The 13,603-nt window shown below is 42.1% G+C and overlaps 1 protein-coding gene across 1 annotated transcript in view; it reads left to right on the forward strand.

Moving 5' to 3' along the window:
* Positions 1-13,603, forward strand: part of flvcr2a (FLVCR choline and putative heme transporter 2a) — a 61,481-nt gene that overhangs the window by 15,055 nt on the left and 32,823 nt on the right. Inside the window, exons 3-5 of the mRNA XM_079833640.1 lie at positions 683-823; positions 2,348-2,415; positions 4,185-4,288. Of these exons, the coding sequence (XP_079689766.1) occupies positions 683-823; positions 2,348-2,415; positions 4,185-4,288 (313 nt within the window). The remainder of the gene's footprint in view (positions 1-682; positions 824-2,347; positions 2,416-4,184; positions 4,289-13,603) is intronic.

Below are 13,603 nucleotides of genomic sequence, written 5' to 3' on the forward strand. Positions count from 1 at the left end.
ATGTATGTAAACACAGTGTTAAAGAGACAGCTCGCACAATGGGTCCAAGTAAAGTCGTTTACAAATGTGTTCACTGCCGCTCGGTCTACGCAACAATTGAAGATATTAGAAGACATGATTTTCGTAAGAGCTTTATAGTTAAAATATAGCACATCAACATGATGATGTAGTTGTTTATATTTTTAGCTTCAAGTTTATTTATATACCAAATTTCATACACAATGGTAATTAAGTGCTTTACATAAAAATGAGAAAGAAAATACAAGGTATTAAAAAAGTGAGAACTAGAAATAATATGATTTAAATTCGAATTGATTACCAGGAATGGACTGAATTTAAATTTTTGGGTGAACTATCCCTTTAATAAATGTTGCTATGACATGGTTTGGTTTTTGATATTCTTAGAGGAAACACGAGTAGAACAAATTTCTGTGTAAATCGCTCAATAAATCCATTCTTATGTCTGAATGCAACAAGAAGTGGTGCAAATTACTGCTCACGGATAATGAACAAGGCTCAATGTTTTGCTCTATCATTATATCCATGATTATCAATTTTGAATAATTTATCAGTTTTCGTCTGAAAGTAAACAGGGTCATGTTGATTGATTTGATAATCTTCATATCTGGTTTAATGAATTACTTTTGTGGTATTCATGGGTTTGAATGATTATGTGCTTCAGTGTTTCAGGAAAAACCCGAAACGCCTCCGTCTCCGGCTCAGGTAGCGCTCAGAGAGATGCCCACGGGACAGAACTCATACATGGCTTCAATCGCAAGACTTTTCTGCAACAAGCCCTTCATCCTCCTCCTCATCAGCTACGGTACACACCGCTAATTCTTATACTTATTAACCTTTTTTGACACAAATGCCCCCCATATAGGCCTAGACATTTTCTCCAGTACTTCAAAACTTGATCAGCATAATCTGAAATCTCTTGTTGATATGTCTTTTGCATTTTGATTAAGTTAGATTGTTTTAATACAATACATTTTATATATTTAAGGCATTCTGTGGTAGTTTTCTGAGGTCCCTGCGTCTCGGTTCCATTATAATATTGATTATAATGCCTGTAAAAGAACTAGGTTTTGGACCAGAGCTGATGTAAGATAAATTTGTCGGAAAAATACAGAAATAATTGACATTCACACTACACTTTTCCCATCTATTGACTTGTATTAATGCTACAAATGTGGAAGATCGGAAACGCAAGCTCATGCAAAGCTTTGCATTTCGTGATTTTTCTTGATCTGTGATGTGTTGAATTGATTTGTTTAATATATAAAAAGTAAATTATGCATAATTACCAGTTACTAAACCAAACCCTAACCCTAATCTTAACCCCATAGTAAGTACATTTTGTTAAATAATAGGTTCTGTAATTATTTGCTTAATTAACAATGTCACTTTAATCTACAGTGTAACCAAAAAACAAAAACAAAAAGCAATCAGACCAGTTTTGAATGTACATGTCATTGCCGGCTGACTGTCTTTCAGGGGAATGTTATTGTCAGATCTTAAAGGAACACACCACTTTTTTTAAAAATAGGCTCATTTTCCGTCTCCCCTAGAGTTAAACAGTTGAGTTTGACCGTTTTTGAATCCAAAATGCCAATATGTCTAGGAACTATACTCTCATTCCTGCATAATAATCAAGAGCTCTGAGCCGTCCCATGAGTGCAGCGGCGCAATGATATTAGCCATAACATTGATATTAGCCTAGCCATATCGGCCTAAAAAAACGCAACATTTCATTTTCTGCCCATCTTAGTACACGATGCAACTACAGAAAAGTCCATTTTTAAATATAAAAAAATATCGATTTTGCGAATATTCGCATTTTTTGAGCGAGATGCTAACGGTCTAATCAGATTCAATGATCTATGCTAAGCTATGCTAAAAGTGCTACCGCCAGACCTGGAGATCGACTGAATGGATTCGAAAACGGTAAAACTCAACTGTTTAACTCTAGGGGAGACGGAAAATTAGCCTATTTTCAAAAATTGTGGCGTGTTCCTTTAAAACTGATGTCAAAGATTATGAGTGTTTAGCTTCTAATTAACCTAGACTCCCTCCAGTTACTGACACTCTCGACAGGCCTAGGAGGAATTTATACTCAATATAAATAGTCAAATATATATAAAAAAATAGTCATGACCCAAAAAAACAGCAGTGGAGTCAATATCATTATTTCTGGCCCATTTTGGCTGCTCAAATGAACAGATTGCGGTTGTTTTTCAAGTACACACCTTTAAATGTAGCCATCAAATTGTCATCATTCCACCCAATTTTAATCCTGTGATTACAAATTATTTGAAAGCTTTGTCCCTGTGTTTGTGTTTCCCAGGACTGAACGTTGGATGTTTCTATGCCGTTTCCACCCTGTTGAACAGGATGATAATAGAGCATTACCCCGTGAGTTCATGCTGTCCTGATCATCCTCATCCACATACAGACAGCTCTACTTCTAAATGATGCACACACTAACAAACAGTATTACCATGTTATTTTTGAAGATGGTGCCATTGTAATTGCATGGTATAATGTGGACCACTTACACCGATCAGGCATAACATTATGACATCCTAATATTGTGTTGGTCCCCTGACCCGTAGAGGCATGGACTCCTCTAGACCCCTGAAGGTGTGCTGTGGTATCTGGCACCAAGATGTTAGCAGCAGATCCTTTAAGTCCTGTAAGTTTCGAGGCGGGGCCTCCATGGATCGGACTTGTTTGTTCAGCTCATCCCACAGACGCTCGATTGGATTGAGATCTGGGGAATTTGGACTCAAACTCGTTGTTGTGCTCCTCAAACCATTCCTGAAGCATTTGTGCTTTGTGGCGGCGCATTATCTGCTGAAAGAGCCACAGCCACAGGGAAAACCGTCTCCATGAAAGGCTGGACATGGGCTCAGCAATGCTTAGGTAGGTGGGACGTGTCAAAGTCACATCCACATGATGGAGGACCCAAGGTTTCCCAGCAGAACATGCTCACGTGCCACTGTTGGTGCTTTGGGCGGGGTCAGGGGTCAGCATGGGCACTGGTCAGCGGCTGTGCCGCCCCATACACAACAAACTGAGATGCTCTGTGTATTCTGACACCTTTCTATCAGAACCAGCATTAACTTCTTCAGCAATTTGATAGAGACTGACCACTGCAGACCGGGAACACCCCACAAGAGCTGCAGTTTTGGAGATGCTCTGACCCAGTCCTCTAGCCGTCACAATCTGGCCCTTGTCAAACTCGCTCAAATCCTTACATTTGCCCATTTTTCCTGCTTCTAACACATCAACTTTGAGGACAAAATGTTCACTTGCTGCCTAATATATCCCACCCACTAACAGATGATGAAGAGATCATCAGTGTTATTCACTTCACCTGTCATAATGTTATGCCTGATCGGTGTATATGGATAATCCACAGCTAGGTGTGTATTACACGATTTTAATGCACAACATGGAGGAAAGAACCACCTGATGCAAAGTGTCACAAATGTTATTTTAACTCTTAAAGTCATTGCTAACATCTATAACAGCTTTAACTTGTTGGCAAGTAACCATTTACATTTACATTTACATTTATGCATTTGGCAGACGCTTTTATCCAAAGCGACTTACATTGCATTCAAGGTACACATTTTACATTTTGTCAGTTCTTGCTTTCCCTGGGAATCGAACCCATGACCTTGGCGTTGCTAGCGCCATGCTCTACTGTTTGAGCTACAGGAAAGCTAAGTAACCATGGTATAAGCAGGATAATCCCCAGCTAGCTTGGCATTTCACGATTTTAATGCACTTCACGAAGGCTTTGTGTCGGTTCTTTGCCTCCACATCATGCATTCAAATCGTGTAATGCACACCTAGCTGTGGATTATCCCCTGCATAGTACTGTGGTTTTATCATCTGATGCCATCACTGCACTATGGCACTGTCATAATACTTGCCTTTTCCCTTTTGGTGGATCCTTTTATATTTGCTGAAAATGTATAATTTATTCAATGTTAGTGGCTTTTCAGTTTCTTCCTCATTTATAATCTTAGCAAATGCTCCATTAAAATCCAATCAGACTCAGTGTATAGTGTCATCTAAACACATGACTACCTTGGACTGAAGTGCATGAGAACATGGTCTTATAGGTTGATATATTAAAGATATCTCAGATGTCATTATTGTCTGAAGCACAGGGTGAAGAGGTGAATGCTGGGAGAATTGGCTTGACTCTTGTCATTGCTGGCGTGGTGGGCTCTCTGATCTGTGGAATATGGCTAGACAAGACCAAGACTTATAAGTAAGTGAGGCATTCTCTATTATTACTTTTTTTCCCTGAGGTCCACATATCATGATAGCAAAGTTTTTTATTTATTTAAAGCTTTTAGTTTTTAATACAACTGCTTGAATTTGTGTTCTGGTACATTTTCCAGCTGTATTGCAGGCATTGCATTAGTAATCAATATTGGATGCATTTATCTACACATGCCAATCTGAACAAATGGACGTTTTGATGTTGCATAGCGTGTCCTTAAATAGATCCCGGAAATGCGCATTGACATTTGTAGCAATGTTGATGTCAAGGGAAGACGGAGGCGGGAACTGGCGAACGTTCAACAACTTTAATAAAATAAAATAAACAAACACAAAATTAAAGTAAAGCGGCTGCACCTCACGGACAACTGCTGCATAAAAACATAACAAAACACAATGTAAATAGTCTTTACATAGTAAATAGTTACTGTCGTCGCTCCTCCTTTTATGCTCCCATAGCTCCTCTGTGAGAAACTCATTAACACTCGCACCATCAGGCTCGCATCTGCATCATGGAGCACCTGGAGATAAGGACAGACGAGAGAAAAGGAGATGGAAGCATGTGAAAAAAATTCTTGGTCCGGTTCCCAAAACGCACTGCCATCCTCCACAATGCCTGGCGGTGGCGCTGTATAGCCCTCGGTGGACGGCCCACTGCAAATAGTCCAGGCCTGGTTCTCTCATCCTTTACTGTCGTCACTCTTACTTTTATGCTCCTGTAGCTACTCTGTGAGGAACTCGAGGCTCGATCATTAACACCACCGGCCTCATTCCATTCCCACAGCTCTCGGCCTCATCCTTGTCTGAAGAAAACGCACAGGCGTAACCGACCCCAGGGTAGTTAACTTGGTTCACATCACATAATGTGATGTTACCACCATGATACAAAGAGTTGCCATTTCAGGGTATACAACTTCCTAGTGGAAGGAGTTCTAATGCTGCGTTCACACCGAACATGAATAGAGTAAAGTCAATGTAAAGACGCATTGACGCACGTCTGGAGGTCCTGCGGCGTGATAGACGCGTTTAGCGCGGCGTGGTGGATGCGATTTCGCCTCATTTGCGCGTCCAGTTTGCGTGAAAGACGCGAATTGAGCATCTTGCGGTATAGGCGCGTTACACACAAGTGATTTTATTTGGTGCTTTTTGTGCATTTGCGAGTTTGAAGCAAATTCGCGTCTGACGCCCAACTTTGGCGTCTGTTTGAGCCGCGTTAACCAATCAGGAGCCTGCTCGCTGCTGTCACGTGGTGATAAACTAATGGCAAGTCAATAGCAGATGAGAAACCCCACGTAATTTAAAAATACTACTGTTATTGTGTCACAAAATATAGTTTTAAGACTTTTTCAGGTGAGTATGTAGTTGTTTAAAGCTCAAATCTGTGGTTTATAAAGAGAGCTCCTCTCTGAACATGTGATCTGGGCTGCGTTCAGCCCCGACAAAACGTTGCAAAACGTTTTTTAAACGGAAACGGTGCTGCGTTGAACACCCTGTTCTGTTGACGCAAGAGTTGTAACTATGGCAGCCGAGAAGGCCATTCTTTGTGTTCTTTTTGTGGAATTTTCGGAGCCTGATAAAATCTATATAAATACGTGTTTAATACTGCAAAATACATGCAATCACTGCCCTTACCGTCCAGAATAAAAGACAACATCCCAATCCCATTTAATGAACCTTTTTCATCTCCTGGTAATCAATTCTAACTTAAATCATTTTATTTCTAGTTCTTACTTTTTTAATAGCTTGTATTTTCTTTCTCACTTTATGTCAAGCAATTACCATATATGAAATTTGGTATATAAATAAACTTGCCTTGCAATTAAGCTAAAGATATAAATAAATACATCATCATGTTGATTATATATATATATAAATATATATATATATTAAACTCTTACGACAATCATGTCTTCTAATACCAGCGGACACATTAAACAACTTTACTTCCATTGTGTGAGCTGTCTCTTTAATACTGCGTGGTTTATATACATGTTGCCGCTGATTGGGCTGACATTTTTGACACACCCACCAAACGAGATCAAACGCATCTCAAACCCGTTGCACACCGTTTCCAGGAAACATGACGTTCAACCGGAAACCGTAGCAAAACGTTGCGCACCGGTTTGAGCTTTGAACGTGCCCCAGGTGTGTGTGGAGTTGATCATGTGATCTGGTGTGTGTGGAGCTGAACATGTGATCTGGTGTGTGTGGAGTTGAACATATGAGGCTTGTTCGACTTCACCCAGCGATGCGCAGACCGATCGGCGGCTGACTTGAAGCAGTGCATGCCGGTTAGAAATTTTGTCCGACTTGAGGCAGCGCCGACGCCACGTGACAGTGACGTATGTCAACAAAGTGCCGCGAGAGCGATTCGAGAGCAGCCGGCGATTACAGCCGGTGCAGTTTCTCCAAAGCAGCTGCTCGAGGCTGCACGGGCTCTGATGACGACACAGCCGTTCCACGATTGGCCAGATTCACCGCATGACAGCGATCACGTGTGTTTCGTGTTTATTCTAAAACCTTCAGCTCCACTAATGCGCACAAATCTGTTTTTTTATAACAGTAAAACCTCCTTTCATGTAGTCGCGATGTTATATTGTCATGTTTATCAAAATATAACTGATTAAAAACATAGACCCCACTTCATTGATAGTGTAGGCTTATATGTTGAACTTTATTCTTGTAAAAACACACGCTGTATTAAGCAGTGCATAAAGTATTACATGACAAGATTGTCTCTGAAACATCTGTGTATTGCCAAATATTGCATTTATTTCACTTCAGCTGATAAAGTGTGCAAACACAGCGCGAGCGTCACTGCGGGAAGCAGAAAGTGTTCGACTTCACGTCTCCGTTTGCAGCTCCTCCCCGCCTGCACGCGGCTACTCTCGCCGATCAGTTGCATCCAGCCGCAGCCGATGTCGAACACACCTATGATCTGGTGTGTGTGGAGTTGAACATGTGATCTGGTGTGTGTGGAGTTGATCATGTGATCTGGTGTGTGTGGAGTTGATCATGTGATCTGGTGTGTGTGGAGTTGAACATGTGATCTGGCGTGTGTGGAGTTGATCATGTGATCTGGTGTGTGTGGAGCTGAACATGTGATCTGGTGTGTGTGGAGCTGAACATGTGATCTGGTGTGTGTGGAGTTGAACGTGATCTGGCGTGTGTGGAGTTGAACATGTGATCTGGTGTGTGTGGAGTTGAACATGTGATCTGGCGTGTGTGGAGTTGAACATGTGATCTGGTGTGTGTGGAGGTGAACATGTGATCTGGGGCACGTTCAAAGCTCAAACCTGTGCGCAACGTTTTGCTACGGTTTCCGGTTGAACGTCATGTTTCCTGGAAACGGTGTGCAACGGGTTTGAGATGCGTTTGATCTCGTTTGGTGGGTGTGTCAAAAATGTCAGCCCAATCAGCGGCAAAATGTATATAAACCACGCAGTATTAAAGAGACAGCTCACACAATGGAAGTAAAGTTGTTTAATGTGTCCGCTGGTATTAGAAGACATGATTGTCATAAGAGTTTAATATATATATATATATATATATATATATATATATATATATATATATATATATATATATATATATATATATATATATATATATATATATATATATATATATATATATATATATATATATATATAATCAACATGATGATGTATTTATTTATATCTTTAGCTTAATTGCAAGGCAAGTTTATTTATATACCAAATTTCATATATGGTAATTGCTTGACATAAAGTGAGAAAGAAAATACAAGCTATAAAAAAAGTAAGAACTAGAAATAAAATGATTTAAGTTAGAATTGATTACCAGGAGATGAAAAAGGTTCATTAAATGGGATTGGGATGTTGTCTTTTATTCTGGACAGCAAGGGAAGTGATTGCATGTATTTTGCAGTATTAAACACGTATTTATATCGATTTTATCAGGCTCCGAAAATTCCACAAAAAGAACACAAAGAATGGCTTTCTCGGCTGCCATAGTTACAACTCTTGCGTCAACAGAACAGGGTGTTCAACGCAGCACCATTACCGTTTAAAAAACGTTTTGCAACGTTTTGTCGGGGCTGAACGCAGCCCAGGTGTGTGTGGAGTTGAACATGTGATCTGGTGTGTGTGGAGTTGATCATGTGATCTGGCGTGTGTGGAGCTGAACATGTAATCTGGCGTGTGTGGAGTTGAACATGTGATCTGGTGTGTGTGGAGGTGAACATGTGATCTGCTGTGTGTGGAGTTGATCATGTGATCTGGTGTGTGTGGAGCTGAACATGTGATCTGGTGTGTGTGGAGCTGAACATGTGATCTGGCGTGTGTGGAGTTGAACATGTGATCTGGTGTGTGTGGAGTTGAACATGTGATCTGGTGTGTGTGGAGTTGAACATGTGATCTGGTGTGTGTGGAGTTGATCATGTGATCTGGTGTGTGTGGAGTTGAACATGTGATCTGGTGTGTGTGGAGTGGAACATGTGATCTGGTGTGTGTGGAGTTGATCATGTGATCTGGTGTGTGTGGAGTTGATCATGTGATCTGGCGTGTGTGGAGTTGATCATGTGATCTGGTGTGTGTGGAGCTGAACATGTGATCTGTTGTGTGTGGAGTTGATCATGTGATCTGGTGTGTGTGGAGTTGATCATGTGATCTGGTGTGTGTGGAGTTGATCATGTGATCTGGTGTGTGTGGAGTTGATCATGTGATCTGTTGTGTGTGGAGCTGAACATGTGATCTGGTGTGTGTGGAGTTGATCATGTGATCTGGTGTGTGTGGAGTTGATCATGTGATCTGGTGTGTGTGGAGTTGAACATGTGATCTGGTGTGTGTGGAGTTGAACATGTGATCTGGTGTGTGTGGAGTTGAACATGTGATCTGGTGTGTGTGGAGTTGAACGTGATCTGGTGTGTGTGGAGTTGAACATGTGATCTGGTGTGTGTGGAGTTGAACATATGATCTGGTGTGTGTGGAGTTGAACATGTGATCTGGTGTGTGTGGAGTTGAACATGTGATCTGGTGTGTGTGGAGTTGAACATGTGATCTGGTGTGTGTGGAGTTGATCATGTGATCTGGCGTGTGTGGAGCTGAACATGTGATCTGGCGTGTGTGGAGTTGAACATGTGATCTGGTGTGTGTGGAGGTGAACATGTGATCTGCTGTGTGTGGAGTTGATCATGTGATCTGGTGTGTGTGGAGCTGAACATGTGATCTGGTGTGTGTGGAGTTGAACATGTGATCTGGTGTGTGTGGAGTTGATCATGTGATCTGGTGTGTGTGGAGTTGAACATGTGATCTGGCGTGTGTGGAGTTGAACATGTGATCTGGTGTGTGTGGAGTTGATCATGTGATCTGGTGTGTGTGGAGTTGAACATGTGATCTGGTGTGTGTGGAGTTGAACATGTGATCTGGTGTGTGTGGAGTTGAACATGTGATCTGGTGTGTGTGGAGTGGAACATGTGATCTGGTGTGTGTGGAGTGGAACATGTGATCTGGTGTGTGTGGAGTTGATCATGTGATCTGGTGTGTGTGGAGTTGATCATGTGATCTGGTGTGTGTGGAGTTGATCATGTGATCTGGTGTGTGTGGAGTTGATCATGTGATCTGGTGTGTGTGGAGTTGAACATGTGATCTGGCGTGTGTGGAGTTGAACATGTGATCTGGTGTGTGTGGAGTTGAACATGTGATCTGGTGTGTGTGGAGTTGAACATGTGATCTGGTGTGTGTGTAGTTGAACATGTGATCTGGTGTGTGTGGAGTTGATCATGTGATCTGGTGTGTGTGGAGTTGAACATGTGATCTGGTGTGTGTGGAGTTGAACATGTGATCTGGTGTGTGTGGAGTTGAACATGTGATCTGGTGTGTGTGTGTGTGTGTGTGTGTGTGTGTGTGTGTGTGTGTGTGTGTGTGTGTGTGTGTGTGTGTGTGTGTGTGTGTGTGTGTGTGTGTGTGAGCTCCAGTGGATCAGCGGCGCTCCGCGCTCATTAACCCGGCGAGAGCAGCCTTTCCTCTGCCAGTCCTTCTGCCGTCTGCCGCTGCTCTGATGTCCTGTAGTGGTTAAACATCAGATATAAATCATCTTGTGCTGATCTAACGGCAGATCTTTGCTCTCATGAATCATCATTTGTTGTCTGCCAAATCGTTTTGCCTGAGGGCTAAGAGAAGTTTCATAACAATTTTTTTTTTGGATATTTAACTTTACCGTTCTAGCCGACTAGCGCTGACTTTGTGTGACTGAATTGTTTGCCTTATTTATTGTATAGCTTTATACCTTTTACTTATACTTTTATAATGGTTATTATTGATCACACATAAACTGATATTTAACAAAAAGAGACTGGGTTATGTTTTATGTCATTTTTAATTGTATTACAGTGATAATCATATATATGCACACTTATTGTCTGAACCACATGTTAATGTGTTTAATATTTTTTTTAAATGTAAATGATAGAGGCAGGGTTGTGTTTTATATTTCGTTTGTTATAAATACACATGCAGTGAAGATAATGTAGGAGTTGCCTGGACCACATTTGTGTGGCTATTAATGTTTAGTATTTTTTTAATGAAAATGAAAAGAGGCAGAGTGGTGTTTTATGACCTATTTTGTTTTATTGTAGCCTAAAATATACATACAGGAGTGAGAGCGAGCTGAGTGACGCTATCAAGAACGCTGCTGTTCTCCCGTCCTCGCTGAAAGCGGCCATCATCCAGACACACCTCCTGGAGCTCCTTGAGCGAGCGTCTGTTTCGCTTCAAACGCTCCAATTCGCTGTGGATGCAGGAATGGATTCAAAATGTTCAAGAGTCCAACTAGACACGATAGATGCAAATTTGACTCTCTATTCGAGTTTGGTGTGAACGCAGCATTAGATTTGCGATAGTTTCAGTGACCTCAGCTGAATCTATGAGCTGGTGCCCCTCAGGGGCCAGACCCAAAGCTTCCAGATCTCCGGCCAGGGATGAAATATTGTCACCTGCACCTGGCCTAGCTTGATGTCTCTTGCAGTGGTTAGAATCAAATCTGCATGTGCAGGAGACAGATGTGCCTGCATCTTCCCACACTACCCCCAGAAAAGTGGTTCTCTGCTTGGGAGAAAGTACACTCTTCTTGGGTTTAACTTCAGTCCCAGACACTTCATATGAAAGATCACAATGTTTTGATGCCGTGCCACTAACTCCTCCGATTGAGCTAGTATCAGTACACGGACGCCCTGGAGTCATAGAGGAGCCAGAGCAGCATCCATACACTTGGTGAATGTGTGTGGGGACAAGGTTAGTCCGAAAGTAAGAACTTGATATTGGTATGCTTCGTGCCAGGAGAGAGCGCAGCTCTTGATCAAGAGATATTTTGTCTCCTATCTGGCATACTTTCATCTACACCCTGGGATTGAGGTGGATGGGAAGCAAACTGAATCCTGCAACCATTTCTTGTAGTGTTCAGGACCACTGAGAAATGTTGGGCAGAAGCTACGCAAAGTCTGACAGAGGAATGATTTTCCTAGTAGCGATCTGGCAGGGACTGAGGATTCGCTCATGAGCAAAGATGGGGCGAATGACCCATCAGACGCCGCCACCTTCTGAATCATCAGAGGTTGGCGGGATAAATAGAGACACCCCGGAGAGCCCCTAAGGAAACCAGACACACAATGTCATGGTATGCACAATTAGGGTTGGGCATCGAGAACCGGTTCCAACTTGGAACCGTTTAAAAAATAACGATGCCATTGGAATCGTTTAGAAATTTTGTTTTCGATTCCGATCATCGGTTCCAAACGCGCAAGTTTTCGGAAGTGCTTGCCGCGCCCGTTTGTTCTGTTGCAGCCATGGAGCACGGTAAGCAGCGCTCAAAAGTGTGGCTTTATTTCACTTTAAAAAAAAAAAAGCCTGGGTCGGCACAGTGCAACACATGACAAACTTATTTCTTGCACGGGAGGATGCACTACAAATATGTGGTGTATAAATTAACGAGTGTAGCGTGTTTGAAATGCTGCGCAGGTCTGTCCTCCTCAGGCAACCCTGCGCTAACCAACGTTATTAAAGGGATAGTTCACCCTGAAATGAAAATAAAGCCTTCTTTTACTTACCCTGATGTTGTCCCAGTGCCCTATGTCCTATGACATTTAAAATACTGTTCCTGCACGCGCTCCTTCCTATTACGGCAGTGAATGGCGATCAGCTAAAACATTACAAAAAATAAACAAATGTATCACACAACGATACAGGGAGACGCGCGCCATATGGAAAGTGTTCAGGGGGCACACTATAAGGTTTTGCGAGAAAGAAACTGTATTATTCAGTCAAAACACTGAGCTCGGCCGTTATTCTGAGCGCGCTCCTCTGTGTGCACTATGAGCCGTCAGCAGCCGCCGGCGCTCATGCCGACTATAATAACTCGCACTGTTGTCATTGCACCCAGGATAAGCAAACACACACACTGAAATCAAGCTCAATAGAAAAAAATGCGTTTCTCGTCTTTTCTATAACGTATATGATAAGAAATAATACTAATAATATAACCTCCTTAAGTGAATATTGTGTACCGGTTGTCATGACAATATTGCACGAGGCTACTGCGGCTTGGAGTGCGCGCACACACAGGAACACGCGCATTTGAACAACAGCTGGGTGAGTAAAAGATGGCTTTATTTTCATTTCAGGGTGAACTAACATTATCCCACCTCGTCATAATCAGGTAAGTGATTGCAGTGTAATAACAAAGCCCTTACCAAATTGCGAATTGTGGTGAACAACAACGTTACTGAAATTATTTTCCCCCCTCGTAGATAAATGTGGCTATACTCAAATTGCCCACGCTAGTAGCAGTCCTAATATGACTGCTGTTAATGTTAAACCGGGACTCGGTGTGAAACTCCATTCACCTTTGCAGCAAAGCAAGTGAAAATGCCAGCGGAGAAAGTCCCAAAACTAAAACTCATTATTGAATCAAAATACAATTTTCCTCTGTGAAATGAGCCTGTGACATGTTGTGACTCCACCCCTCAAAGAATCGGAATCGAGAATCGAAAAGAACCGTAATCGAAACTAAGAATCGGAATCGGAATCGGAATCAGAATCGTTCAAATCAAAACCATGCCCAACCCTATGCACAATGGAGATATTCTGATGGATTGAGGCCCGAAGGCGTCAGAATTTTCACCTTCCTCAAATCTGACATCGTCTTAGGCTACGGAGACTAAGCAGACCTCCCGGCCCCCCTTTCTTTGTGATGGAGGCTTGAGAAGCCACACTTGCCTTCTGCTCTCTCTCCTGGAGCTGGGCCTTGGTCATGCACGGCTGGTGGA

Source organism: Gobio gobio (genome assembly GCF_949357685.1).
Source record: "Gobio gobio genome assembly, chromosome: 13".
NCBI lineage: Eukaryota > Metazoa > Chordata > Actinopteri > Cypriniformes > Gobionidae > Gobio > Gobio gobio.